This window comes from Protomyctophum parallelum (genome assembly GCF_964188405.1).
Source record: "Protomyctophum parallelum genome assembly, chromosome: 7".
Classification (NCBI taxonomy): domain Eukaryota; kingdom Metazoa; phylum Chordata; class Actinopteri; order Myctophiformes; family Myctophidae; genus Protomyctophum; species Protomyctophum parallelum.
In genome coordinates, this window is record NC_139705.1 from 26,265,893 (window position 1) to 26,291,855 (window position 25,963).

Here is a 25,963-nt window from a genome sequence, read left to right on the forward strand (position 1 = left end):
AAATCATATCATAGAAATAAAGGTGATGATGGGTCGCACACACCAAGACTCGTCAACAGACGTTTCGGCTATCCATCAGTGTCTCACATCACACTGATGAAGGCTGGATAGCCGGAACGTCTGTTGTCTCTATTATTCAGTAAATTCACAATGCAAGAATAAAAACTAAAGCAGTCATAATTGCAAGAGATTTAATAGTGCATGGCTGCACTGCAGTGCCCTGTGAAAAACACAATGATATGTTTAATCTCTGTCAGTCTCTTTTCCATCTCTTCATGTGTTTAAATTCTTGCAGGCAGTGCAGTATTGTTGCTGCCCCCTGCCCAGAGGCCATAGCTGCTCAGAGTGATGGAGACAGCAGCCTTGGTAGCGCCTGTCACAGCACTGGAGTTCCTCCAGGAGGAATATCTACTAAAAGGTACACATGGTGGAATGTAGCCGCAATAAGCAACTTATGCTAGAAATGCTCTCTGCATGCGTCTAGGTTTCAACCGAGTGGAATAGTAAGAGAGTGACTCCCATTGTAACGATGGAATGCGGAAGTGCTCATTCTATCTCAATGGGATAGTTCCAATGTTTGGAACTATAGCCCATAGGCACCCGCTTTGCAGCGAGTTCAAAGCGTGTCGCCACTCACTTACTATTCCACTCGAGGTAGTATTAAACGACGATAAACTCGTATACTAATATTGCATCTGTATCAAAAGCTTGGGTTATCCTCTTTGTCTCTGTCAAGTTTTTGTTTCATAAAAATCAACCCTCGACATGTACGTTATGACCTAATTTCTGTCAATAAATTCCGTGCAGTGATTATCTGGTGTTTTTAACCTTTTTCATATCAAGGCCCATTATGTATTTGGCATTTGAGCCACGGACCACCATGATGAGATTCAGAACCAAAACTTTGAATATTCTGTTGTCATTGGATAAGATTTTGTCCATTCCATGCTGTTAGGAGAGATAACATTAGGAGAGATAACATGCAAACGTTGGAACAAAATAACAATTCTTCTAGATTCTCTATTTGTGTAGACATCTTGTAAATTAAGTAATGCAAATGTTTAACAATAATGTAACTCTTGAGAGCGTAAAATGAAACAGGTTCATTTGGTTTAATTTTACGCTCTCAAGAGTTAAAGATCTATAAGGGTCCATTTGGTTACAAACTCTCCATCATTTAGCTGGGGACCATGTGGAACCTCCTCAAGGACCACTGGTTGAAAACCACTATCTCTGTGTATGAGTTTGAAAGCGCTTAGTTTTCAATAAAAATAATCCCTGCATGGGATTTTATTGACAGAAAGTTGCTCATGACATGACAATGGTGTTTCTTTTTTAATGAAACATAAACTTGACAGAGACTAAGATGGCTACCCAAGCTGTGTCAGTACAGGTGGAATATTAGAGCGTTTAAGTTGCTTGTGGCGAACGCCCAACTGATGCAATGATGATGATGTAATGTTTATTGGATTCCCATTAACTTCTGCCTATGCAAGAGGTAGTAGCTATTCTTCCTGCCGCCCCAGGAGTACAACATAGACCAGAGAGACTATATATGAAATGAGAAAAATGACAAATACGGATAAAGGACTTTCAATGATTTAAAGGTTTGATTGATTTAAATTTTCATTTATTTTTATTTTTCTTTTTTCTTTTAGGTTTTATGACCTCAATTACACCCAAAAAACCTGAACTTTGAACATTCAGTGGATTTTCTGTGGTCTGAAGTTTTCTTTGGGGTTTTTTGGGCCTTTTGAGCTACAATGAAAACAGGCAACACAGTGAAACAGTGACATCTGCTGGCAAATCCCATTGACATATATGGGATTTGCAGTAAGTGATGTCACTTACTGCCGGCAAATCAGAGCACCTGTTTGAGCCAGAAAACCCCAGATCACAGAAAATCTACTGAATGTTAAAAGTTCATGTTTTTTGGGTGCAATTGAGATTAGAAAACCTAAAAAAACAAGAACAATTCCAAAACCTTTTTTTTAATGTCACAATCCCTTTAACTACTACATATGCAGATTAGAAGATAACTAATAATATTATATATATATATATATATATATATATATATATATATATATATATATATAATAAAATACGTGTGTGTATTGAGTGGTTTGTTTATAGATTAATCACAGACGGGCTGATTAACCACCGGTCATGTACACAAATGATTATAATTTTTTTGTGGTGCAACAGAACCTGACAATCATTCTTTAGTCTCACAATTGATTTCCTGACAGGTGAGGGTCCTATACTGACAGTGTACGGCCTCCATCCCTGCCCTAAAGCCTGCGCCTCACTGAGTGTGCTCCAACATTACCGTATCCATGGCATCCGACCCAGACCACAACGTAACTCCACCACAGAGAACCGCCGGGGAGAAAGAGGTAGGTGGACAGACGGCGGTTCCTTGGTCTGTCTCTTTCTTTCTCTCCTTTCGCAGTTTATTTTCTTTTTTCACGGCTGCCGAATTCATCTACTCTGTTGAGAACGAGGCAACCACGTGCTCACCGAGACGTAACCGTCAAATAATTAAAATAGTCAATAGTTAAAATAGTAAAAGTTGTTCATGGATCTGACGGGATAAAAAAAAAGGGAGATCCGGGCACCCCAAGGTTAAAACAGCCTTTATTTATTTAAACACCAGAAGCTGTCTTCATTCGGGCTAACAACAGCAATATGTATTACAAATACATATGAAAACATAATAATAATATAGACCAATTGATATTATGGTAGCTTAAAATGAAATGTAAGCGCATGAAGTCAATGTGCCCGATTCAGTTTGCCCCCATATTTTGAACATAAAGGAATTATTGCAAATTTCCATCATGAGTTAATCTATATCTGTGTGTGAATGTTTCTTACATCACCCTCTCTTCTCTGTCCTCAGGAGGGAGCTCTAGCACAGAGTCCACTTCCAGCCACTATGATCTTGCAGTGTATGGAGGCAAGGCTGTGAGGCTAGTCAGGCTGCGCACAGAGCTCCACCGTGGGGACCACCTGCACCTCGAGACCATAGGTCCCCTCATGGAACTGCAAGACTGGGCCTTGGATGTCCACTGGCTTTCTGGAGAAGGACGACCGCTCCTCGGCGTGGCTTTAGCCCATAACGGAGCCTTCCTCCTGGACGCAGAGAAAGGAAAAGCCTTGGTTCTGTGCTCCTGCTTAGAGGGCTGTCTCCTCTATTCTGCCCTACTTCTAGTGGACAAGTCGTGGACGGATTCAGTCCTAGTCGGGGGAACTGTCTTCAACCAGCTAGTTTTGTGGAGGCCTGGTTCAGGAGGCACAGAGGGGAACGAGGCGCAACTCAAAGCCCCAGTTGAGAGGCGTCTGCTGGGGCACAGTGGGGTCATCTTCAGCCTGTCCTACCTCCAGGAGAGAGGGTGGCTGGCCTCGGCCTCCGATGACCGCAGTGTGAGGGTATGGGGCGTTGGGGTTTTAGGGGGACCCGGTGGGACATGTGGAGATTTGAACCCTACCTGTTTGAGGGTCTTATATGGACACCAGGCTAGGGTGTTCTCTGTGCGTCTCTCCCCGGGGAAAGTGTACAGTGCCGGGGAGGACGGGGCGTGCTTGGTTTGGGACTGGGCTGCAGATGGGAAGGTGGCCCGGACATTGAAGGGACATCGAGCCGGAGGGGTCCGAGCCCTGGCCGTGAGTGGGGGAAACGTGCATGATGCAAGGCAAGCGTCGTGGGTGGCAACGGGCGGTGCTGATGGCGGGGTGAGGCTATGGAGGCTGGAAGGGGATAAGGAAAAAGATTTGAAGAAAAGTGGGGTGATAAAGGGGGAGACGGTAAATGAATTGGACATGAAATTCATTGGCCAGGGCATGCCCAAGGCGTTGTTTGTGACCGGGAGAGAGAGCAGCACTAGCGGCTTGTCTGAATTTCAGATTGTGGTTTGCACTGATCATGGGATAGTCTACCAGTACCGTGACGGACAGTGGGAGCCTCTATGGCAGGGCCCCGTTGAGTTCCAGTCCTACTGTGTCATGGAAACACTAACCATCGGGATCAAAGACTCGTCGTCCACAGTCCACCTGTGTGCCGTGGGCAACCTCATTGGAGGAGTACAGGTCTTTCCACTTTCCCAACCCCAATCTGGGGTGCTTCTCAGCGGAGGTCAAGGGAAGATCCATAGCCTCATCTGGCTCGGGGGCGCACAAGAGAGCGGGAGATACGGCGGGGGATATTTGCTTGCCTCCGGGGCAGGGGGGCTCGTCCACCGCTGGTACGTTGAGGTCGATATGGATGAAGAGTCTCACATGGTTCTCAGGGTGGCAACCCTCCCCACCTTCCTCCTGCCCGTCTGTGCCAAACGCTGGTTGACCGCAGCAGTCCGACTCCACTCCAGAACAGCAGCAGGGGTGCTGTGGGTGTGTGGTGACAGGAGAGGGTCCCTGCTGCTGTTCCTCGAGAGAAGAACATGTGAGCAAAGGGAGAAGGAAGAGGAAGGACGATGTCAAGACTTGCTGATCGGGAGAACCGACAGCAGTAAGGCAGATAAAAAAGGCGATGTTCAAATACATGGAGACGGCATGGAAGAAAAAGATGGAGGCTTGATGGAGGTAAAAAAGGGAACGGAAGAATGCCACCTGCCACTGGAACCAGAAAGCTGTCTTTTCGGGGTGCATGGAAAGCAAGGCGTGACTTCAGTCTGTGAGTACCGGGGGCTTCTATACAGCGCCGGCAGGGACGGCTGTGTGAGGGTCTTCAGATCGCAAACTACAGATAAACGAGAACCACTGGAGGAAAATGCAGGAGCTGACGGTGAAGAGAAAATAGTTGGCCCTAAAGGCCTTCAACTAGAGGTTCTGAGAGTCCAACGGGCCTGCAAGGGCATGGAATGGCTGGAGAGGGTCCTGATTCTAGAACCGGAACGCTCAGTGACAGACCTTCCAGAACGCTCTCAGGAAGAGGAGAAAAATTGTTTGGAGGATCGAGAGACAAACGTCCAAGCAGTTTTGAAAAATCCGGAAGAAATCCAGAAAGAGCGAGTCAGCAGCCAGGGAAGAGGCGAAGAAGAAACGAAGAGAGAGACTGAGGGACGAGAAGCCCGGTTTGTTATTGCTGGGTTCCATGCGGACCATTTTGTGGTGTGGGACCCATTGAGACAGGAGAGGCTGCTCTCGGTGCCCTGTGGCGGGGGGCATCGCTCATGGGGTCTCTGGCCCTCACATGAAGCTCTATGGCCTGGACATGGTACCCTGGTCTTCATCAAGAAAGGGGCCGTCATGGCATCACAACCGCCCAGCGAGATGTCCATCCGGGCTGGCAAGGCAGGAAAGGCCTGGGACCTGAGAGAGGGGGTCCATGGGAGGGCCATTGGTTGTGTGTGTAGGTTGGGAAGAATGGAGGGAATGAGCAATGAGGTTCAGACACAGGCCAAAGTCTTGACAACAGCAGGAGCAGAGGAAAGTAGCGACGGACATTGGGAGATTTTGGTGACGGGAGGAGAGGACACTAGTTTGTCTGTCCTGGCTGTCAAACCTAATTCCGGTGAGGTCCAAGTGCTTTCAGTGATCACAGACCACATCTCTAGTGTCCGCACCGTAGCTGCCATAACATGTTCTGGGCAAAGGCATATTGGAACTGGAGGAGGAATAGAAATGGAAGGACCAAAACAGCCCATTTCTGCTCTGCTGGTCTCCGCGGGAGGCCGGGCCCAGCTGCAGTGTTACAGGCTGATGATTAGCTGGGATGCACAGAGGCAGCTTCCTTCCTGTCAGGTGATCCAGTTAGCCAGTCACCGATTGGATGAGCAATGGGAGAGGAGGCGGAATCGGCACAAGATGGTGAAAATGGACCCAGAAACCAGGTGTGTGTGTGTGTGTGTGTGTGTGTGTGTGTGTGTGTGTGTGTGTGTGTGTGTGTGTGTGTGTGTGTGTGTGTGTGTGTGTGTGTGTGTGTGTGTGTGTGTGTGTGTGTGTGTGTGTGTGTGTGTGTGTGTGTGTGTGTGTGTGTGTGTGTGTGTGTGTGTGTGTGTGTGTGTGTGTGTGTGTGTGTGTGTCAAATCCTCTTCAAAGTCATGCATAAACAGCTGATATGCAGCCTCTGATTGACTCACGTGACAGCCAGACTAGGAAGTAAACAGACTACCTTGAGTGTGAAACAGGGTTTAGATACAGGGGTGAAACACGTCAGTTTTATTTCTTTATTTTTTATTTCTTAGTTTTTTAGTACTGTATGTACTCTACAAGCCCACAACACATTGCATGTGCAACACATTGTGGGTTTGTCGACCGGATCGCTGCAACAAATTAAGTAAGCTATGAACCAAGCTGAACCTTGATCAGGTGCAGTGGACAATGAACACAACCTTTATTATTATCATTGCCTACATTGTGTTCAAATGTATGTTACTGTATTTACATTGCAATTCATTTATAACATTATAATACACTTTATATAGTATATTATATGATGAGGTATAATTGGCTCCAATTCAGAATCAGCCTTTTTTGTCACAGTTATACAAGTAAAACAGTGGGTGAAATTCCTTTTTGTGCAGTTTCCAAAAAATGAAGAGATTCCATATAATTCCATAGTGATACAGTTGTGTGAGAAGGGTGGAGGGGATTTCAGCATATTGATAGCAGGGGGTGAGGCATATTGGTGAGGCATATTCTACAGGCGTGGCATATTGACACAATTAATAGGCAAAAATAGAGCAAGGTTTGAGGTACTGTAAAACTGGACATTTCTTTGTCTGATAGAAATAATTGACATTATTGATCAAACATTAATATTTCTGAAGATTTAAACCACAGTTTGTAGTGTAAATCTGATTATCATGTATCATGTATTAACATGTGTGTTTGTTTATCCACCAGGTACATGTGCATTGCTGTGGTGAAGGAGGGGGAGGATTGTGTTCACCTGGCTTTGGCCTGCAGTGACGGAGCTGTGAGGTTGGTACCTACTCTATTACACATTTCAGGGACGTGCAGAGAGTGTTGGAGAAGCGGGGGCTGAAATCCCGTAAGAGGGCACTTTTGGACAAAAATAGCGAAACTAGCAGATCTACAAGCTCACAACGTGTCACGCTGCGACGCGTTGAGAGCTTGTAGACCTACTATTTTCGGGGCACAACCAAACCTAAACAAATTTGTTGAACGCAAAATACTGTGTTCAAGTTCAGGAGACTTCGGGGGGGGGGGGGGGGGGGGGAGCAATTCTCCTGAATGCTGCCTTCCGGCATGGCATAGAAGGAAAGGAGTGGCATTTGTGGCATAGTTAAGGGCAGTTGTTTTACAGATGGGGAAAAAGGCAGGGGCAGTGTGCGCGTCCCTGACACATTTCATCATAATTTGATGAGCTCATCGCTAGAGCAAATGTTAAAAAAAAAGAAAATGTTCCCTAGAGAAATGAAAATGCTCCCATTTAGACCTGGGACAAGATTCTACAAAATGTCTATATCATGACAGTTTTCTGAAAAACCTATGTTTCTATATCAGTGGTTCTCAAACTATTTCATGTCAAGGACCCCAAAAGGTATCTGTATTTGGCTACCGACCCCCCCCCCCCCCCCCCCCCCCCCCAATCTGAAAATACGTTGTTCCAGGGACCCCCCGGAAGCAAAGATTATGAGTTAAAAAACGTTCACTCTGAAAGAATATATATAAGAATTGCGCCACATTTTCAGGATTTTTCAAAAATAGCAGATCTGCTATCTTTTTCAATAGCTGAAGTATAACATAATCCTTAAAACACCAAAAAGGGGTTCCTGTCCTGAATGGGTTATAAAAGTTTTAATATGGTTCATGCGTCTGTCTATCTCTGTCTTCCCCTCGCTCTCTACACCCAGATTGTTCTCAGTCAGTGAGGTCAAAGGTCACTTTGAGTTGTTGTGGGAGAGTTTCTACCACCATCGCTGTGTCCTCAGTCTCGCCACCTGCTGGATGGAGGATGGAGAAGGCAACAGGTGACTCATACATTGCTGAAGATATCATATCAGCCTTTTACCAACCATGTGTAGCCTAATGAGACTTGAGCTTCACGGACCCCGCCAGAACCGTAGTAACCGTAGGATTAAATTAGTCGTGCAGCCCGCCAAAACCCTAGCCTACGTTTTCCAGGGTTTATATTCTTTAATCCATGTTTTGAACGGATCGAATCGTTAGCTGCCCCTCGTTAGCATAACAGTCAAAGTGGGACAGTGGCCGCGGCCATTTTGAAGATGCGCGTGCATCCACTTCATGCAGGCCATGCTTTCAATGGCCTGTATCTCCAAATAGGCGCAATGAATGTCGTTTTTCAACGGCCGACAGCAGGCGCTGTGATACTCTCAGTCGGGTTTTTTCACCACCGACCGAGAGAACAACAACCGGTCAAGACACCACACACAGCATTTTGTCATTGTAACATCCGGTTACGGATATTTGGCTCTTCAAAATAAGGGTTTTATTGCGTGCGATAAAACATTGGCAATGCGCGATAGATAGATTAATTAATCCTGGCGGTCAAACGGTTAACGTTTTTAAATCATGATTTGGGCCAACCAAAATACATGGGTCTAAATTCTAAAATATCAGAAACACTTGTCTGTACCGTATGTTGGGCCATTGCTAGAATGAGTCGGCTGGTGACCGGAAGTGCAGCGGCTGCCCAAGCTGAACATGGAAGGGTTGGATGCATATAGCCCATTGAAGCTCACTTCCGGGTTCTCCTTTCAGCCTGCTGTTCCTATTAATGGCCCAACAGATATAGCTATTATACCTTCTATTGGTCACAATACGTTAGAATCTCAATACAAGTCAAAGGATTTGGGCGAACTTTAGTGTAAAGTCTTTCTTGAACCCATTTAGGCCTGACGTTAAAAAAAAAAGTCTTCTAAATTCTGACAGTTTTCTATGTCAGAGGTGCTCAATATTTGTCAAGGATCCCAAAAATTATATGTAATTTGCCGCCGACCCCCATCTAAAAAGATGTTGTTCCAGGGACCTCCTCCCAGAAGCAAAGATTTGAGTTAAAAACGTTCGCTCTGAAAGAATATATATTCAAAGATTTGCACCACATTGTCACGATTTTTCTAAAATAGCTAAAGTATAACATGATGCTTAAAACACCAAAAGGGGTTCCCACCCAAAATGGGTTAATAATCATGATATGCGTTTAGTAAATTATATTCCCATTAATTCTAAAATGTATGATAGCCGTAGCAGTCTTTTCCGTGAGCATTTCGGACTGGATATAGAAAGATGGCGCATTTGAAATCGCTGAAAAACAGACTTCAAGTTCAAAGTGGGTCTGTAGAAACCAATGGCGTCACTTTGTCCATTCTTTTTTATGGTCTATGGTATATGCGCAAAATCTCGTATGTGTCTGTAGTGCATTTATCTCACTCCCTCCCTCTTACTATTTGTCCCACCTCCCCCCTCTCTCCCGGTTTTTATCTATTCTTCTCAGACGTGTGCTCCTGTTCAGTGCAGCTACAGATGGGAACATTGCCGTGTGGGATGTGACCACAGCCGCCTCCACACTGGTCAATAGTAAGACTGATACTCCAGCTCCGCCAATCCCACGCCTCAGCATCCCCGCCCACCACAACGGTATCAACTCATTGGTCGTCTGGGCAGAGAGCGTGGAACGACAAGAGGACGGTTGCTGGGTAACTATTGCAAGTGGCGGAGATGATGGACAGCTGACAGTGTCGATGGTCAGAGTGCAGTACCTTGTGGATGCGATAGAGGGGAGCAGAGTGCTTTCACCAGCCGAGGAGCAGCTTTTGGAGGAGCCAGGCTATCCTCTCCACAACCACACTCTTTCCCCTCAAACTGGGCTCCCTGTGTCCCAAACACAGCCTCAGTTACACTCACAAGTCCAGACCCATTCTCAGTTCAAACCCTGCCACTCTCGGTCCCCTGTGCTTTCTCACCCACATACTCACCCTGAGTCCTCACCCAGTAGCCCTCCACCTTATCCTGACTCACTCCACCCCCTCAGTCACTTACATCTCCACCTCCAGTCCCAGTCCCGCATCCCCCTGGCCCATGCAGCCCCCCTGACTGCCTTAAGACTCCTCTCGCCCGGGCTTTTAGTCTCAACGTCCCCAGACCAGAGAATCTGCCTCTGGAGGGTCCGCAGTGCTGGAATCGTACACAGCGGGACGGTCTACTCGCACGTGGCTGACGCCGCTGGAATGGCTGTCTGGATAGGAGGGGCTGAAAGAGGTGGTGTTGGGAGGGAGACGGGGAGAGAGAGTGAGACAGATGGGTCTGAAAGTGGGTTGGAAGCGGCCGGTGACAGAGGGGAGACATTGGTCAGGATAGACGGTAAGATGAAGACCGAGGCAGGTGTTGCTGTGGCGGCGGGGGGCAATAAACGAGGTGCAGGTTGTATGCCAGGCAGCGAGACGGGTTCTGAAGCCAGGGCGGTAATGGAGAGGGAGGCTGCTGCAGGTAAACGCATCAGTGACGTGGCTGGCGGTGTGAAGACGCCCAGAGCAGGGTGGGTGCTGGCCTGTGGCCAGGGCCTCCAGCTGATAAGAGTTTCAGATGTAGAGACAGAGGGAGTGATGGAGTCGGAGGAGGAGCAAAGAAAAAGAGGACTGACAGAGCAACGCGTTACAGTGACTTTTGAGGAAAACGGAACTTGGAAAGACAATTCGTGAGGAGACGAATCACAAGGGGGGAAAAAAAGGATGAACCAATCGACTTAATTTTGTTAGGGCCATGTTTATAGTCTCTCTGTCACTGCCAACGTCTACTATTGGTCTGGGGAGGGTGTAGCAGCCACATGTCTTCTCCGATACACAAGTCACCAGTCGCTTCTTTTCACCCGATAGAAGTTTCAGTGGGTAGTGTACAGTAGTGCGGAGGAATGTGATATCCCTTCATATACACTGAACAAGTGCCCAATCAACATGTATGTTTAATGCTTGTAGGTCCAATGATCACCAAAACATTATGTAAGAGAGACAATAAAAACCAAATGAAATGGTGAATGTTGTCATATTCCTGCCATTTAACCCATTTAGACCTGAGGACGATTCTAAAACCTGACAGTTTTCTGAAAAAACAATGTTTCTACTTTCTATGTCAGTGGTTCTCAACCTTTTTCTTGTCAAGGACCCCAAAGATTATATGTATTTGGCCGCCGACCTCCATCTGAATATATGTTGTTCCAATATCCTGTTATGCACATTGTATTTCCAGAGGCAAAAACAAAGGAAAAAAGGGCACAAGTCTCCACCAGGTTATCCACAGATCCGTGCAGTTAGAGGTAAAAACACTTTTCGGCCAGTTATAGCGCCACCTTGAGGTTGAGTTGAAATTGTTCATGTGGCATTTTGTCCTCGGCCTAGTGGGAATGTGGGTGCACAATTTCACGGAAATCACGCGATGTGTTCATGATTTGCAGCATTTTGTTTGAAACTGAGCACTCCTGTGAACTTTGGAAGCCAATCTTAACCAATCAGGATGGAGTGTGAGAAATCTGAAAGACCGGTTTGGTTGAATGGCTCTAGAGAGACTGTGTACCAATTTGCGTGATGTTTGGACAAAATCTGTAGGTGTGCTGTGCAAAAACTTGTTTTGCACAAAGCGGCCTCCTGGTGGCGCTATAACAGGCCGTTCTGGAAGGTTTGGGGCAGAGGTTCATCGTTGGCATCCAGGGAGTGTGTGTGCAAAATTTGGCATCGACCGGGTTAACGGTGGCCGAGATGAGCTGCTCACGGACGGACGGACACACACACACACACACACACACACGGACGGACACACGGACGGACGGAGTGCAAAACATACTCTCTCCCCATGCCTTCGGCCTGGTGGAGACAACAAACAGATTGTATAGTCACTAATAATATGCATTCTGTCTGAAATAAGCATGTGTGTGCAGGGTAGAGGTCAGAGCAGTTCACATGAGGTCGTTATGATGCCTGTCTATCACCTGCTGCTACAGGTGAGCATGAATATTTTAACCAGGGCTCACATTGCCTTTTGTCCTTTGCATCGCTCCCCCTGTCACTCAACTCGGATGCAGGCGCAGCAATGGGAGAAAGGCATAATAAGAGAGAGAGTGAAAGCATAATGGGGGAAATAGAGAGGTGGTGATGAGGACAAAAGCATTAAAGTAGAAACGGAGTGAGAGACAACGCATTCTTGAGATACCAAAATAGAGAGCCAAAATATCGAGAGGAAAGCATCCATGTACAGGTACTGAAAGAAAGATTGGGCAGAAATGAAGGCCTGGCAATAAAAAGGGAGAGCAAGATATTGAGAGTAGAGAGAGATGGCAAGAGGATGAAGAGAGAAGTGAGACGAGGCAAACTGCCCATGCTCATCTCACTCCAGTAGTTCACAGTTAGGGAGTTAGGGAGCATATGAGATGTTGACTGCCTCTGTTGTCGGCCTATTGAAAGAAAAGGGAAGAAAAAAACATCACACATGGTCAATTTCAGTTATAGGAGATGGATAGAGAATAGAGGGGAGGGGTTGAAAGCACCCGTGCCATTGCCCCTGTCACGTGTGATGGAAAGAAAAACTAAGGGACATGAGATGGTAAAAACCATATAGTGAACAAAGTGTGTTTCACTGTCGGGAGAGAAGGAGAACAGAAGAGGGAGGTAAAGAGAGGGTACCCATTTTCACTGCCGTTCACACAGAGGGGTGAAAGTGTGAGCGAGGGCAGAGAGACGAGTTTGGTCACACTGATGTCACATGCGAGAGATGAGGAGGGAACAAGGCAGGAAAGTAAGGAAGACTGTGTAAACAGAGGTGCTCAGGGGAGAGCAGGGGTGCCAAGGAGAATGAGAAATGACCAAAGCGAAGGAATAAATAAATCAGTGTGTCAGTGGAGAGCGGGTGGAGTGATATATGACAGAGAGAAAGGGGGCAGGTTGAGGAGGGCGCAATTATATATCTAAAGGCCGGAGACTGGTTCAACAACTATGGTACATCTGGATCTGGAAGGAATTAAGAATGCATGTAGAAGGGAAGAGAGAGAGTCGTTCAGAGAAGACAAAATGATTGTCGAAGGCAGTAGCTTGTAGAGAGGCCACTGAGCTGATATGAGGTAGGCCTTGTTACAGAGGGAAGACATTAAGGAGAGGAACACAACATGTGTGTGCTCTGGGAAATGCATTGTGGGGAACAGGAGAACAAGCAAGATGAGCTGCTGATTTTCTTTTCATTTTAAGCAAAACGGATTTGTTTTTACAACCAGCCAAGGTATGCACGTTTAGTTTCACAGTAGGCTACGCCTACATTTCACTATACCCTTTTGAAATTGTTGCACACTTCGTACACAGCCTTGTATATCTGTACTTGTATAGACAATGAGGCCTGTCGTCGTCATCAACTTCTGGGAACATGAATTCAGTCCTCATCTTTTACTTGCAGGAACATTCATTTTCCTTTTATACTAAAAAGTACATTCATTATTTCCTGATTTTCTTTTCCTCACACAGTTCATTTCCTTGCAGGGACAATAGGACATTAGTTCTTAAACTTGCGGGTACATTCATTTTGTCCTTATGTTCTAAGCCTTGCAAGGACATTAATTCTGTCCTAATCTTATCCTTGCAGAGACATTTGTTGTTGTTAAACTTGCGGGGGCATTCATTCTGTCCTAACCGTATCTTGTTAGGGACATTAATTTTGTCTTCTATGATAACATGGCAGCAAGTAGCTGCAGTGTTACCAGCCAATCCACAAATCCCTGTCTAGTCACTAGAGTCGACGGACTAAAATGTGTCTTTTGAAGCATTCAAAGCCCCATTGAGCCTGGTTGCTTTACCCATAGCGGCATTAGTTGTATTGGTAAGACTGGTTCTTTCTGACTTTTTGAGTCTCAGCTAATGTTCGTATTTAGTTGGTATACTGTCATTTCGTTTTTGGTTTGTCGCAGATCTCGAGGGCACTCGGAAGGATGATGATGATTGTGTGCTCTCTAAATCCACCAGTTATTTTATTTTTCTGTTCTTTCAATTTTTCTAACCAATATAATTGATTCCTCCCAACACACATTTTTGTGTTTATAGTCACTGCTGTTGTTTCCTACTGATTCACCTACCAATGAGGAGCCCTCACCGGGAGGAGGTTGTGGGCACTTTTACCACTGCGTTTTAAGGATGAAGAGGTCTGCAGAGGCCTGATGTCCCAGGAACATCTGCCTCTGATTGGCTCATCTGGGAGAAAGCCAGCAGGTAATCTGTTTAGACTAGAGTGTAGCATGTCTTTAAAATATATAATGCCAGACGCCAGTGTTTATATATTTGGTTCCATGGACAAAATCCATCTTTGTAAGTAAAAAAAACCCCCAAAACATTTCATTTTGAAACTTGCCATACCATGACATTTAAAGGTGTAATAGTGAAACTGAAAATGCAGCGTGATACTAGTCTGAAAATATGAAGGTATGTCTTTAATGCAGTATAATGTCTAATGCTATGTTTTTGACTATGATGGATTGCATCCAAATGTGGAAGAAAGAACTAGCTGTACCCATTAACTGACTCAATATTGTATGAATGAAACATCGTCAACATCAACACTCAACACACACTCACACACTTTATTAATCTCTTCTCCTGCACTCTGAATTCTGTATCCTGTCTTCTCTTCTTTAATTCTGTTGATTTATATGATTTATTCTTAGCTTTTATTTTTATTTATTCTTAGTAGTAAACAGAAAGAGGTAAACAGCCTCTTTCCAATCTTCCTTCCCTCCTTCTCTCCCTCCTTCCCTAAAGCCAAGAAGCCTCCTCTGTCCTCCCCAGCCCTTCAGCACCCCTTGCTGGCCACTCGTAGGAAGCGCGTCCAGAAACCGCATGAGCACCAGCAGCAACCGTCTTCCTCTTACCCCCACCAGGCTCCTCCTCCCTCCGCCACCTTCCACCCTGATGCCTCCATGACACCCTGGGGAGGCCACTCCCTATTCGAGTCCTCCTTCACCTCCATCCCGCCGCCTCCTGCGCCTCATCCCACCCCTGCCTCCCCTCAACGCGCTGTGGCCAGAGGGGAGGTTGTGGGTTCAAATCTGTGCTCTCCCAACCCGTCTCCGTCTGTCCCAGCCCCCCAGGAGAACACAGGTACAGTGTGATTGGTTGACTGTAATAATCAATAACTATGTTATGCAGTATAAGAAGCATCATGGACCTTGCCTATACTACCTTAGAATTAGAACGAAATATATAGTCAACCTGTATATATTTTCCTGGGTGTCTGTGTGGTGCAGGGGTAAAGTAATGCCCGACAAAGTTCAGGTGGGTTTGATTCCTTGCACACTGATTGATTTGGTTTTGTGTCTCTCTCCCCCTCCTCATTTCTTCCCCTCTGGTTCTGGTATGTAGACGTAGCACTCTATAATGTTATACTCATATCCTAGCTGTACAGATAATGTACTTTTAGGCAGATATTAGGTTCTTAGCTTGCTTATATGATTCTCGATGACCATTTCTATGTATTTTATGTATTACCTTGGTGGTGTCCTTGCTTACTGTAAATCGCTCTGGATTAAGAGCGCCTGCTAAAATGCCTAAATTGTTCTCTATGTCTCTTGTCTCCATGCCTCTTATCTCTCTACAGCTAGAGGAGGTGCCAGAGGGGTGCGGGTGAGGCGGAGGGTGGTGCCCCAGTGCAGGGTGCCTCGCGCACCCCGCCTGCCGCCACTCCGTCCCGTCAGCAACCTCAGCTTCTCGCGAAGCTTCACCTTCTCCTTCTTCGAGCTGCCGTTGTACCAGACACCTCACTGCAGAGCGGAGCGCATCAGAGAGCTCATGCTAATGTTACGGCAGATTCAGCACTGACCAGGCATCGAAACACAGCATGCACAATGAACAATGAACCTCTTGCTCCTGCTAAGACAGGTACAGTACTAACCAAGGCGCGTGGGGGATTTCTGAAGCACACATTAACTAGTTGCCAATTCAGTTAACCCATTTCGACCTGAGGACAAACAGTTTTCTGAAAATGTTTCTATGTGGTGCTCAAACATTTTCATGTCAAGGACCCCCAGAATTATCTGTAATTGACCACCGACCCCCATCTGAAAATATGTTGTTACAGGGGACCCCCCAGGAGCAAAGATTTGAGTTGAAAACGTTCGAGCTGAAAGAATATATACCGGTATTCCAAATTTGCGCCTCATTTTCACGATTTTTCAAAAATTAGCAGATCTACAAGCTTGTAGCCCGGCACTCGGTGCCACGCTATGAGCTTGTAGATCTGCTATTTTTCAATAGCTAAAGTATAACAGAATGCTTCAAACACCAACCCGTCCAAAATGGGTTAACTTGGCGCATAAAGTACATGCGCATACTCCTATGGCCCGAAATCCTTGTGCGACTGTTCCATCGGCGTCAATATTGGTGCCAATCCCGAAAGGATAAGATCTTGTTCTTTGACTGACTTTCGGAATTTCTTTTATAACTTTATTTATAGGATTTTCAATTTTGATAGACAAACAACCCCACATATACCCCACCCTCCCCGGTTCCCTCACAAAAGAAGAAGACAACAACAACAAAAGCAACAATAATAAAACTATAAACCATGATAATAATAAATGGGTAATAAAGGATATAAAAAATAAAAAAATAAATAAATACAATAAAAAGCTGCATAATGCCCACACTGAGCCCAGAGATGAGGTCTCCCACGTCTCTGATGGAGTAATGAGTGAGCCAGGAGAGGACAGGAACACTGGCCAGAACACAGCTCTTCAGCCTGGGGCCTGAACATCTGGGGCCTTTTACTAGATTAAGGGGCTACACAGTGAACCAACCAGACTCTAACCAGACAGTAGTACAATTGATAAAGGAAAATAGGTTACCACACATCCAATTATCACTATAAAACATGACAAGCTAAAATGAAAAACTTTGAAAGCGTGTTTGAAAGAGTTTCTAGAAATCAAGGGAAACAGAAAAATGACATGTAGGAAAACACCTATAACAGCTAGGATACAGCATCATGAATTCAATGAAAGGGGATCAAGCCTTTACAAATTTCTGCCGAGATTTGTGAATGTTGGAGGTTTATCAGGTTTCCAATTGCGGAGAATAAGTCTCCTCGCTATGAGTGAAGAAAAAGCTATGAAATTGGCTTGGTAACTGGTAATGAAATTGGTAACTGGTGCATCGTCGATAGCAGTTATCGGGTTGGGCGCAATGGTATATGACAAATGGTATATGACAAATAGTTGAGAAGGCATCAAAAATACTATTCTCGAAATCACTTTCTATGCCATTTTTCACCAGTATGTTGGCTATCCAAATGCAACCCATAAGTGATATCCTTACATGTGACTAAATTGTCACAAATCCAATCTGGAATCTTACTATGGTTGATATTTGCACGTTTTTCCCAGGTGCAACATTAACATTTGCATAACAACATAACCGTTTTGAATGTGGTGTAAAAGTAAAGTTGTTCAATTATGTTCCATCACATGCAGGGCCAAGAGTTTTCATTCATGCAATCCCAGTTGAGTAATGAGTGCTACTACTGTAAGTGATTTAGTTAATTAATTGCTTCTCTGTCGAAGGTGTGTTTAATTAACCATGATGTAAAGTGTGCATTCACAACCTAATTTACAATTTGTCAGCCTGTCCCCTGACGATTCCGAATGAGGTGACAAGGTGACATTCTGTGTCAAGCACTCACAACATTTATTTATGCCTTTGCTTTTGATGTTGTGTGAAGTGGATGCTATGTTAGTGTGAGTGTGGGGTAATGTGAGTGAAATAGGTTCCCCCTCGCGGCTTCCATTTGCCGCGGGGGCAAGCGTTTCCGGGAATCTGTCCGTCGCGGCATTCAGCCGTGTGGATGGAGCTTCTTTTCCATCCACCAGCTGTCTAAAAACCCGGAAGAGACACCGGCAGACAGCGGAAAACTGCCGCACCTTTCTGCCCAAGTGTGGAAACACTGTCTCTCTCGCCCCCTCCCTCCCTCCTATAGTCATGTGCAGGTGTGTGATGTCCTATCGCCATGTTATGTTGAACCTTGTCCTAAAACACATAAAAGATAGGGCCAGACAGAAATATTGGCTCTTAACTATGGTATGTATCGTCCATTATTTGACATAATTATGCTTTTCAAACATTTTCCAAATTAGCCGATCTACAAGCTCAAAACACAACAAATAAAACATCATTAATTTCATGTGTATTTTACTCAATCTCTCACATGTTATTTGTGTTTATTTTAATTGATTTGTTTGCTTTTAAGTAAAGTGTTCTAAAAATATACATTTTAATTAAATCTAAATGTTGTAATTAATTGGAAAATGTTGCTGTTTTCTTTTGCTAAATATCGTTGAAAACATGGAATTAGTGGTCTAGGACTCCGAAAGTTAGACCAATTAGGGAGATTTAGAGGCCATTATATATGGATGTCTTTCCCCTTTTTCTTCTTTAAAAAAACATCATGTTTAAATAGACCAACAGCTTCAAATTGGCAAATGGATAATTAATAACGGAATAAACTGAGTAAAAAACTTAAAAAAAAAGGGCGACAGCCAATGCAGTGTGCGTTTGGTTCCCTCCAGACTACACCTTGCTCTCTATTGTGGTATCTCACAGACTTCCCATCCCACCATTTTCAAAATTCTGTTAAATAGCAGAGGATGGTTTCGATCCATCGACCTCTGGGTTATGGGCCCAGCACGCTTCCGCTGCGCCACTCTGCTGACAGACACCCCAGATGGGACTCGAACCCACAATCCCTGGCTTAGGAGGCCAGTGCCTTATCCATTAGGCCACTGGGGCTGCTGTGTGGTGGTCTGATTGTTCAATCTAACAATGAGATCAGTCATAGGTATACAAAGCCCTATCCAGCAGTGTAGATGTATGGATTGCTCTGCACATGTGTTGCGCAGTGGCAGTGGATCAGGGGTAGAGTGGCAGGATGGGAACCGTGAGGCCCCCAGTTCGATCCCGGGCTCCCCCAGAGTAAATTTACATCAACCTTGCAACATTTTAATCAAATATTCATGAACGTGGTCGTGGGCGGTCGATTGAGACCACTCCACACCACTGATTCACCACGCAACTCCTTGGAACCATTATTATCCTTGACCTTAAAACTGTTTTGCATTGGTGCGGTTTCCAGTTTGGCCCTTAGTTCTATCCCAGAAACAGGATGGTCTCTACCTGGTTGTACATTTTAGGGTTAGCAGTTATCAGGATTCTGTGATTATTACAGATATCAAATCAATCAAGGGCCGTGCCACAATGATTACCGGTCATTAACGATATCGTACATTACGTAATAGTAATGTTGACCTCACGAAACCGGGAGGTTTTACGGATTGGTGGAGCTTTGCGTCATGTCTGTGCAACTGCTTGAATACAAGTGGTGGCACAATAGAACTCCACTCACGGGTGCCCAACTGCCCATGTATGTCATCCACACAATCGGGGATCCCTGTTTCTCCATATTTAGGGAATGGGTTGTTTAGACTAGAGGCACTTCTACGTCATATAACACAGCCAAGTCTATGGACTTTTAATGTTTGTTTACAGCACTTTAAATATACATTACCAGGTGCCCCTCTTTAAGCAAATGGAGACTGCCTGAGCTGAGTTATTAAAGAAACAAACTATGTAAGTGTGACCGTTATTGCACATGAAGCAGTATGGCTACTACACTTGTGGACTGGAGCCAATAGAGCCTCTGTGAAAGGGGAGCTGTGATGAAGGAGCCATTCAGAGGTAATTGAATAGCCTAGAAGAGGGGAAAGGACTGGGGGGATGAGGGGGAGAGAGAGGGGGGAGAGAGAAAAGGGGACTAGAGGGGAGAGAGAGAGAGGGGGAGGAGGCTTGTAGGATTGTAAATTCACCACAGCGTGCACTCCGTGCAGAGTTCAAGGCCTCGCCCCAACTCACGTGTGAGTTTGTGTGTTCAACTGTGCGAGAGAGAGAGAGAGAGAGTTCATGTGTTTGTGTGAGAGGACGGACACACACACACACACACACACTCCTGCTGCACTGTGTGATAGAGTGCTGATAGACTCACTCTACACACTCATGACCTTCAAGTGCCTCTATGCAGTTGGCTACTGTCACCGTCCTCATTCAAATTGTCTCACAACAACTTTATTCGCACATTTGAAACACAACAAAATCTCACTGTTTTGCACAGAACTATATTCTTGAACAAAAACCTAATTGGCCTACAACTAAACCAGATGAAAGTACAAAATGATCTTCTGCACCACCAAGGGCAGCAGCAGCAGCCATGTCATGTCACCCTGGATGAAGCGCAGCTGGATCTCCTCGGACGGCGTGCAGAAAAGAAGTCTAGATCTGTTTTGGGGAGATTGAAAGCTGGATGCCGGTGAGTTATACTACAAGAGACCTTAACAGCCAATTATCAGGGATCACTATAGTAATTAAGGCCCTCTTCCTGAAAGTAAGTGTGTGTGTGTGTGTGTGTGTGTGTGTGTGTGTGTGTGTGTGTGTGTGTGTGTGTGTGTGTGTGTGTGTGTGTGTGTGTGTGTGTGTGTGTGTGTGTGTGTGTGTGTGTGTGTGTGTGTGTGTGTGTGTGTGTGTGTGTGTGTGTGTGTGTGTGTGTCAAGGTTATTATAGTTAACTATAACTAACGAAAAAACGAAAACTAGAATTAAAAAAACATTTTAGTTAACTGAAACTAAACTGAAACTAAAATAAATTAAAAAACGATAACTAAACTAAAACTGTATTGTGTGTTCACAAAACTAACTAAAACGAACTGAAATGATAGACAAAATGGCATTCGTTATCGTTTTTTTAACAATATTTATATGCCTTACGGACATCTAGAATATAAACCTTTTAAATTAATTCTGTACTTTTCCTTATTTCCCGAGCCGTTTTTACGGCACTTTTCAGCACCGTAAGGCAGCAAAAACTAAAACTAAACTAAAACTAAACTAAAACTAAGCATTTTCACAAAATAAAAACTAAACTAAAACTAGCAAACCCGCTCTAAAAACTAACTAAAACTAACTGAATTCGAAAAAAATATGTCAAAACTAACTAAAACTAAACTATAATGAAAAAACCAAAACTATTATAACCTTGGTGTGTGTGTGTGTGTGTGTATGTGTGTCGCAGTGTGTGTGTGCGCACGCGCACATGCACGGAAATATATTTATTTCTGATCATGTATCTGTATGGTACAGTGAATCAGGAGGCTTTATTGGTGGGAAAGCAACTCAAACTCGGTAGGATCAGTGCCTGTCAATTAGCCCTTCACTAAATCCCACCCCAAAAAGCGATTGTCCAATGCCAATCCAAATAGTTTAGCAACGGTTGCTATGCAGGTCAAGCTTTCTTCACTGCTAACATGCCTATTGGACAAGGATGGGTTGGGGAGGGACTTAGTGAAGGGATAATTATTTCCTCTCAATCAGGACATAATTGCTACTGTAAGCTTTCCTGCATGTGCACCTCTTACTTGTTAATTTAACTATAACTACAATTTGGTTCCATTTGTACAATCTCAGAGTTACAGACCCATAAGGGTCCATTTGGTTCCAAACTATCATTTAGCTGGGGACCCCCTGGAACTCCCTCAAGAACCCCTGGGGTCCCCCGGAATTTAAATTCTCGTTATACTATTCAGTGTCTCTTTCTTCCCCAGATGTTCAGGCCCCAGGCTGAAGAGCTGTGTTCTGGCCAGTGTTCCTGTCCTCTCCTGGCTCCCTCGTTACTCCATCAGAGACAACGCCGTGGGAGACCTCATCTCTGGGCTAAGTGTGGGCATTATGCAGCTGCCACAGGGTAAGTGCTGGTTCAAGCTTTATACCTGACCTGAGGTCTGCAGCTGCCACAAGGTGAACCAAATCACGGCTCCATATTTGTACACGAGTTCGCTGAGTCACGGTGGTGGTTCTTGAAATTAAAAGGTTTGAGAACCAAGCGGTATTGTAATTGCATAGCACAGCTGGTTCTCAACGTTTTTGGCTGGGGAACCCCGGAAACGAATGTCTCGCGACCCCCGCTCCGCCCCCCTCCCCACACCCAGTGCAAACTAACCGCTACAATAACCTTAATAATAGAGAAAATACATCATATACTAAAACCAGATATAAACATTAATGAAAGTTTATGCATGAACTATGTGTACTTTGTAGACTCCATTTTCCAGCCGTTCATTTGCAAAAACTAAAAAACCATGTAGCAGCTCTGACAGCAGTGGCGAAAATATCGACGGTGCAACCGGTGCAATGCACCGAGGCCCAGCGCCCCCAAGGGGCCCATGAAGGGGGAAGAAGAAGAGAAAAAAAAGAGTCAGGACGACGGTGAAAGCCTGGTTTCAGGGGCTATCGGTCGCAGGAAGAGTAACACAAAGGATTCGTCAGTGATGTCACTGACTGACTGGTTTATAAACGGCTTCAAGTCCATACTACTTCCGTGTTGCATAACAGTAACATCACTGACCACTCCTTCTTTACCCACCTTTCAACGTGTGTGTTACTGTGTTCATGCAGCGCAACAAGCTCAGCTGTAGCCTATTCTGTCACGTTCCATCGCACTAATGAAACACTAGATGGGATTATTATGTCATGTCAGCACTATCAAAAGATGTAACCCAAGTAACTCAAGGAGGCACTTTTTCTCATAACCCACCCCCTTCCCCCCCCTTCTCTGTCTGTTCTCTCTTCTCTCCAGGTATGGCCAATGCCATGTTGGTAGGCGTTCCTCCTGTTTTGGGTCTGTATACCTCCCTCTACCCTCTTCTGATCTACTTCGTCTTTGGCACCTCCAGACACCTTTCCATTGGTGAGCGTAACAGAGTGTGAGGCTTAGTGGCTCAACCAGTTATTACACAGTAAGTAGGTGTACACATAATTGATGTGTATACTAGTGTAGGAAATGATGTGGATCTCAGGATCCATATAGAAACGGCATGGATTCAATGTGGATCTCTGACTTCATGTAACCAGCCTGTGACAACATCACTCATCCGTGACTTAAGTCCCAGTAGCTACCCTCGATCAGTCCATCAGGGAATAAGCAAGGCCACACAATCTGTTGCTCCGGAACTACTCTGCCGGGACTGGGCACTAGGCTCTGTGGGTTGACTCCTGTCCGGGCCCCTCCTATACGTATCACCAGGTCCTGCTCTCACCAGGCCCAGGACCTGTGCGTTGCACCAGACTCCCAGCACCAGGCACTCCATTCAGTAGTGGTGGATTATAATGGCCCTCCTAAAGGCCTCACCGAGGTTTGTTGGGCTTCCTCACACAGGCTGGGGCGCTAACCCATACTGCTCACCCGGGTGCCATCTACATTCCGCCTGTCACCCGACTGTCTCTCCGGTGGTCACCAGACTATACCCAGTTGTCACATAGTCTATTTATATGAGTCACTATAAATAGTGACTCATGCTGTAGTTCACAGCCTTTTAACACGGCAGCCTATCGCAGTATACTTTAAGTTCCTAATTAGTAGTATTGTCTCTCCCCAGTATGCTTAAAAGATAATGTCATTGGGTGCAGCCAGTTGCACCGAACATGCTCCTTGTGAGTCATTTGGAACCATGTTTGAATCTTACTGCCATCATGTCTCACGTAATGCCTTCCCTGTCCCTGCCCTAAAACATTAATTGCATACAAATTAATTATGTGTGCTGTTCTGGGAGCCTCCTCTCCTGTGAACAGCTCACTACATTGCCTCCCTCCGCTCTCCTACTGACTGTCTCAATAACATTTTTATGTGTGTCATTTAGATAGTAAATCTGATGCGTCACTCCTCTCTTACCTGAAAACTCTACTCCATGCTATAGTGTGCTCATGATCCAATTCAAGACTAAACTGTTATGTTGTGACTCCAAGAACTGGAAGAGGGAGAGATTGAAAATGTCAGCAAACACATCCGCTAGCTATATAAACTAGGGTTGTCCCGATCGGATCGGGTGATCGGAAATCGGGGGCCGATCACGTTATTTTCAAATGATCTGAATCTCGGGAGCCAAAAAACGTGATCGGGACATCCCTAGTATCAATCCATATCATGATAGATATGGATATGGTTAGACTGGATATTGCCTGTGATTTGGGATATTGTACTATTGTGATGTGGCATAAACGTGTTCTATACCAGTGGTTCCCAAACCTTTTCATGTCAAGGACCCCCAAATTGACACTCATCAGCCCGCGGACCGCCATTTGAAAAGATGTGCCAGGGACCCCCATGAGATAAGATTTGTACGGCTCTAGCGGTGATTCTCAACCTGTTTAATTTCAAGGACCCCCAGTTTGACTGCATTAGTCTACGGGCCCCCATTTAATGGCATTTCTATCTCTGGGACCCGCAATTTATTATGAAATTAATGTTAATTTAACTCTGAGAGTGTACAAATGGAACCAAATGTACCCGTTAGGGTCCATGACCCATAAGGGTCCAATTGGTTCCAAACTAGCATTTAGCTGGGGACCCCCTGGAACTCCCTCAAGGACCCCTAGGGGTCCCCGGACCACACTTTGGGAACCACTGTTCTATACAATATAAATCGGATCGGGAAAAATCTGTATCGGCAGATGCTCAAAATCAAATGATCGGAATCGAATCAGGAGCAAAAAAACTTGATTGGAACATCCCTAATATAAACCTAGACCATTTTCCTGTTAACGTCTTTACAATGATCCCCCTATTAGTTGCATTGGTTCAAACCATGCAAGTGAGCACCATAAGCTCTGGGTCAAAGCATGAAGATGGGTTTAAAGCTTTGTTTAAAACGCTGTTTAGCACACTGGGTGGTTTTGACCCATTGATGTCAAATCCATATTACGTTTGATCAGGTTAGTCAGTGGACCACCACACTTCCACTGTCACTCAGTCACTCCAGATGGGACTATAACCCGCCACAATCCCTGGTTTAGGGGACTATAACCCGCCACAATCCCTGGTTTAGGGGACTATAACCCGCCACAATCCCTGGTTTAGGAGGCTAGTGCCTTATCTATTAAGACACTGGGGATGTAAACTGTGTGTGTGTGTGTGTGTGTGTGTGTGTGTGTGTGTGTGTGTGTGTGTGTGTGTGTGTGTGTGTGTGTGTGTGTGTGTGTGTGTGTGTGTGTGTGTGTGTGTGTGTGTGTGTGTGTGTGTGTGTGTGTGTGCGCGTGCGACAGGTACATTTGCTGTCGTGTCCATCATGATTGGGTCTGTGACGGCTAACATGGAGTTGCCTGGTAACGGTGCAGCGGAGAGCGAGGATGTTGTGAATGCAGCTAAAGTGTCTGTGGCCATACAGATCACCGTTATATGTGGGCTTATACAGGTGAATGCACACACACATACAGGTGAACACACATGCACACACACACACACACATACAGGTGAACACACATGCACACACACACACACACACACACATACAGGTGAACACACATGCACACACACACACACACACACACACACACACACACACACACACACACACACACACAGACAGACAATGAGAGTACATTCAGAGTGTACAAATGGAACCAAATGGACTCTGAGAGTGTACAAATGGAACCAAATGGACCTGTTAACATTGATTTTACAATATAAATTGGGGTCTCGGAGACAGAAATGCCATTGAATGGGGTCCATAGCCTAATCCCTGATTCATGTCAAACTGGGGGTCCTTGAAATTAAACGGGTTGAGAATCACTGCTAGAACCGTACAAATCTTCTCTTATGGGGGTCCCTGGCATATCTTTTCAAATTGGGGTCCGCGGGCTGATGAGTGTCATTTTGGGAGTCCCTGACATGAAAAAGTGTGGGAACCACTGCCCTAGATGCAACTCACGATCCCTTAAATGGCGACAGAATAGCTGCATTTTTGTTCTCTTTCTCATTTCCGTGACAGAGGTGGAGGGTTTGAAATGGATGTAGGTTATGTATGATTATTGCTGCTCGCAGAGCTGATAGGGCGGCTCATAGTCTGGTTCAAATCTGTTTTCACAGGAATATACTCAGCGACTTTTGTGAGGATTTAATATATGACCCTGTTATACAGGAGTTATACA

At 45.1% G+C, this 25,963-nt stretch overlaps 2 protein-coding genes across 2 annotated transcripts in view; both read left to right on the forward strand.

Annotated features, from left to right (window-relative positions):
• Nucleotides 1–263: 263 nt before the first annotated feature.
• Nucleotides 264–10,940, forward strand: wdr6 (WD repeat domain 6). The gene is made up of 6 exons (XM_083768763.1): nt 264–418; nt 2,253–2,399; nt 2,906–5,834; nt 6,850–6,927; nt 7,824–7,940; nt 9,425–10,940. The coding sequence occupies exons 1-6, from the start codon at nt 349–351 to the stop codon at nt 10,626–10,628; spliced, it is 4,545 nt and encodes a 1,514-aa protein (XP_083624889.1). The 5' UTR covers nt 264–348; the 3' UTR covers nt 10,629–10,940.
• Nucleotides 10,941–20,167: 9,227 nt separating this feature from the next.
• slc26a6.1 (solute carrier family 26 member 6, tandem duplicate 1) overlaps nt 20,168–25,963 on the forward strand; it is a 30,078-nt gene continuing 24,282 nt past the window's right edge. The window contains exons 1-4 of the mRNA XM_083769194.1: nt 20,168–20,298; nt 21,586–21,725; nt 22,617–22,727; nt 25,079–25,227. Of these exons, the coding sequence (XP_083625320.1) occupies nt 21,710–21,725; nt 22,617–22,727; nt 25,079–25,227 (276 nt within the window). The 5' untranslated portion in view covers nt 20,168–20,298; nt 21,586–21,709. The remainder of the gene's footprint in view (nt 20,299–21,585; nt 21,726–22,616; nt 22,728–25,078; nt 25,228–25,963) is intronic.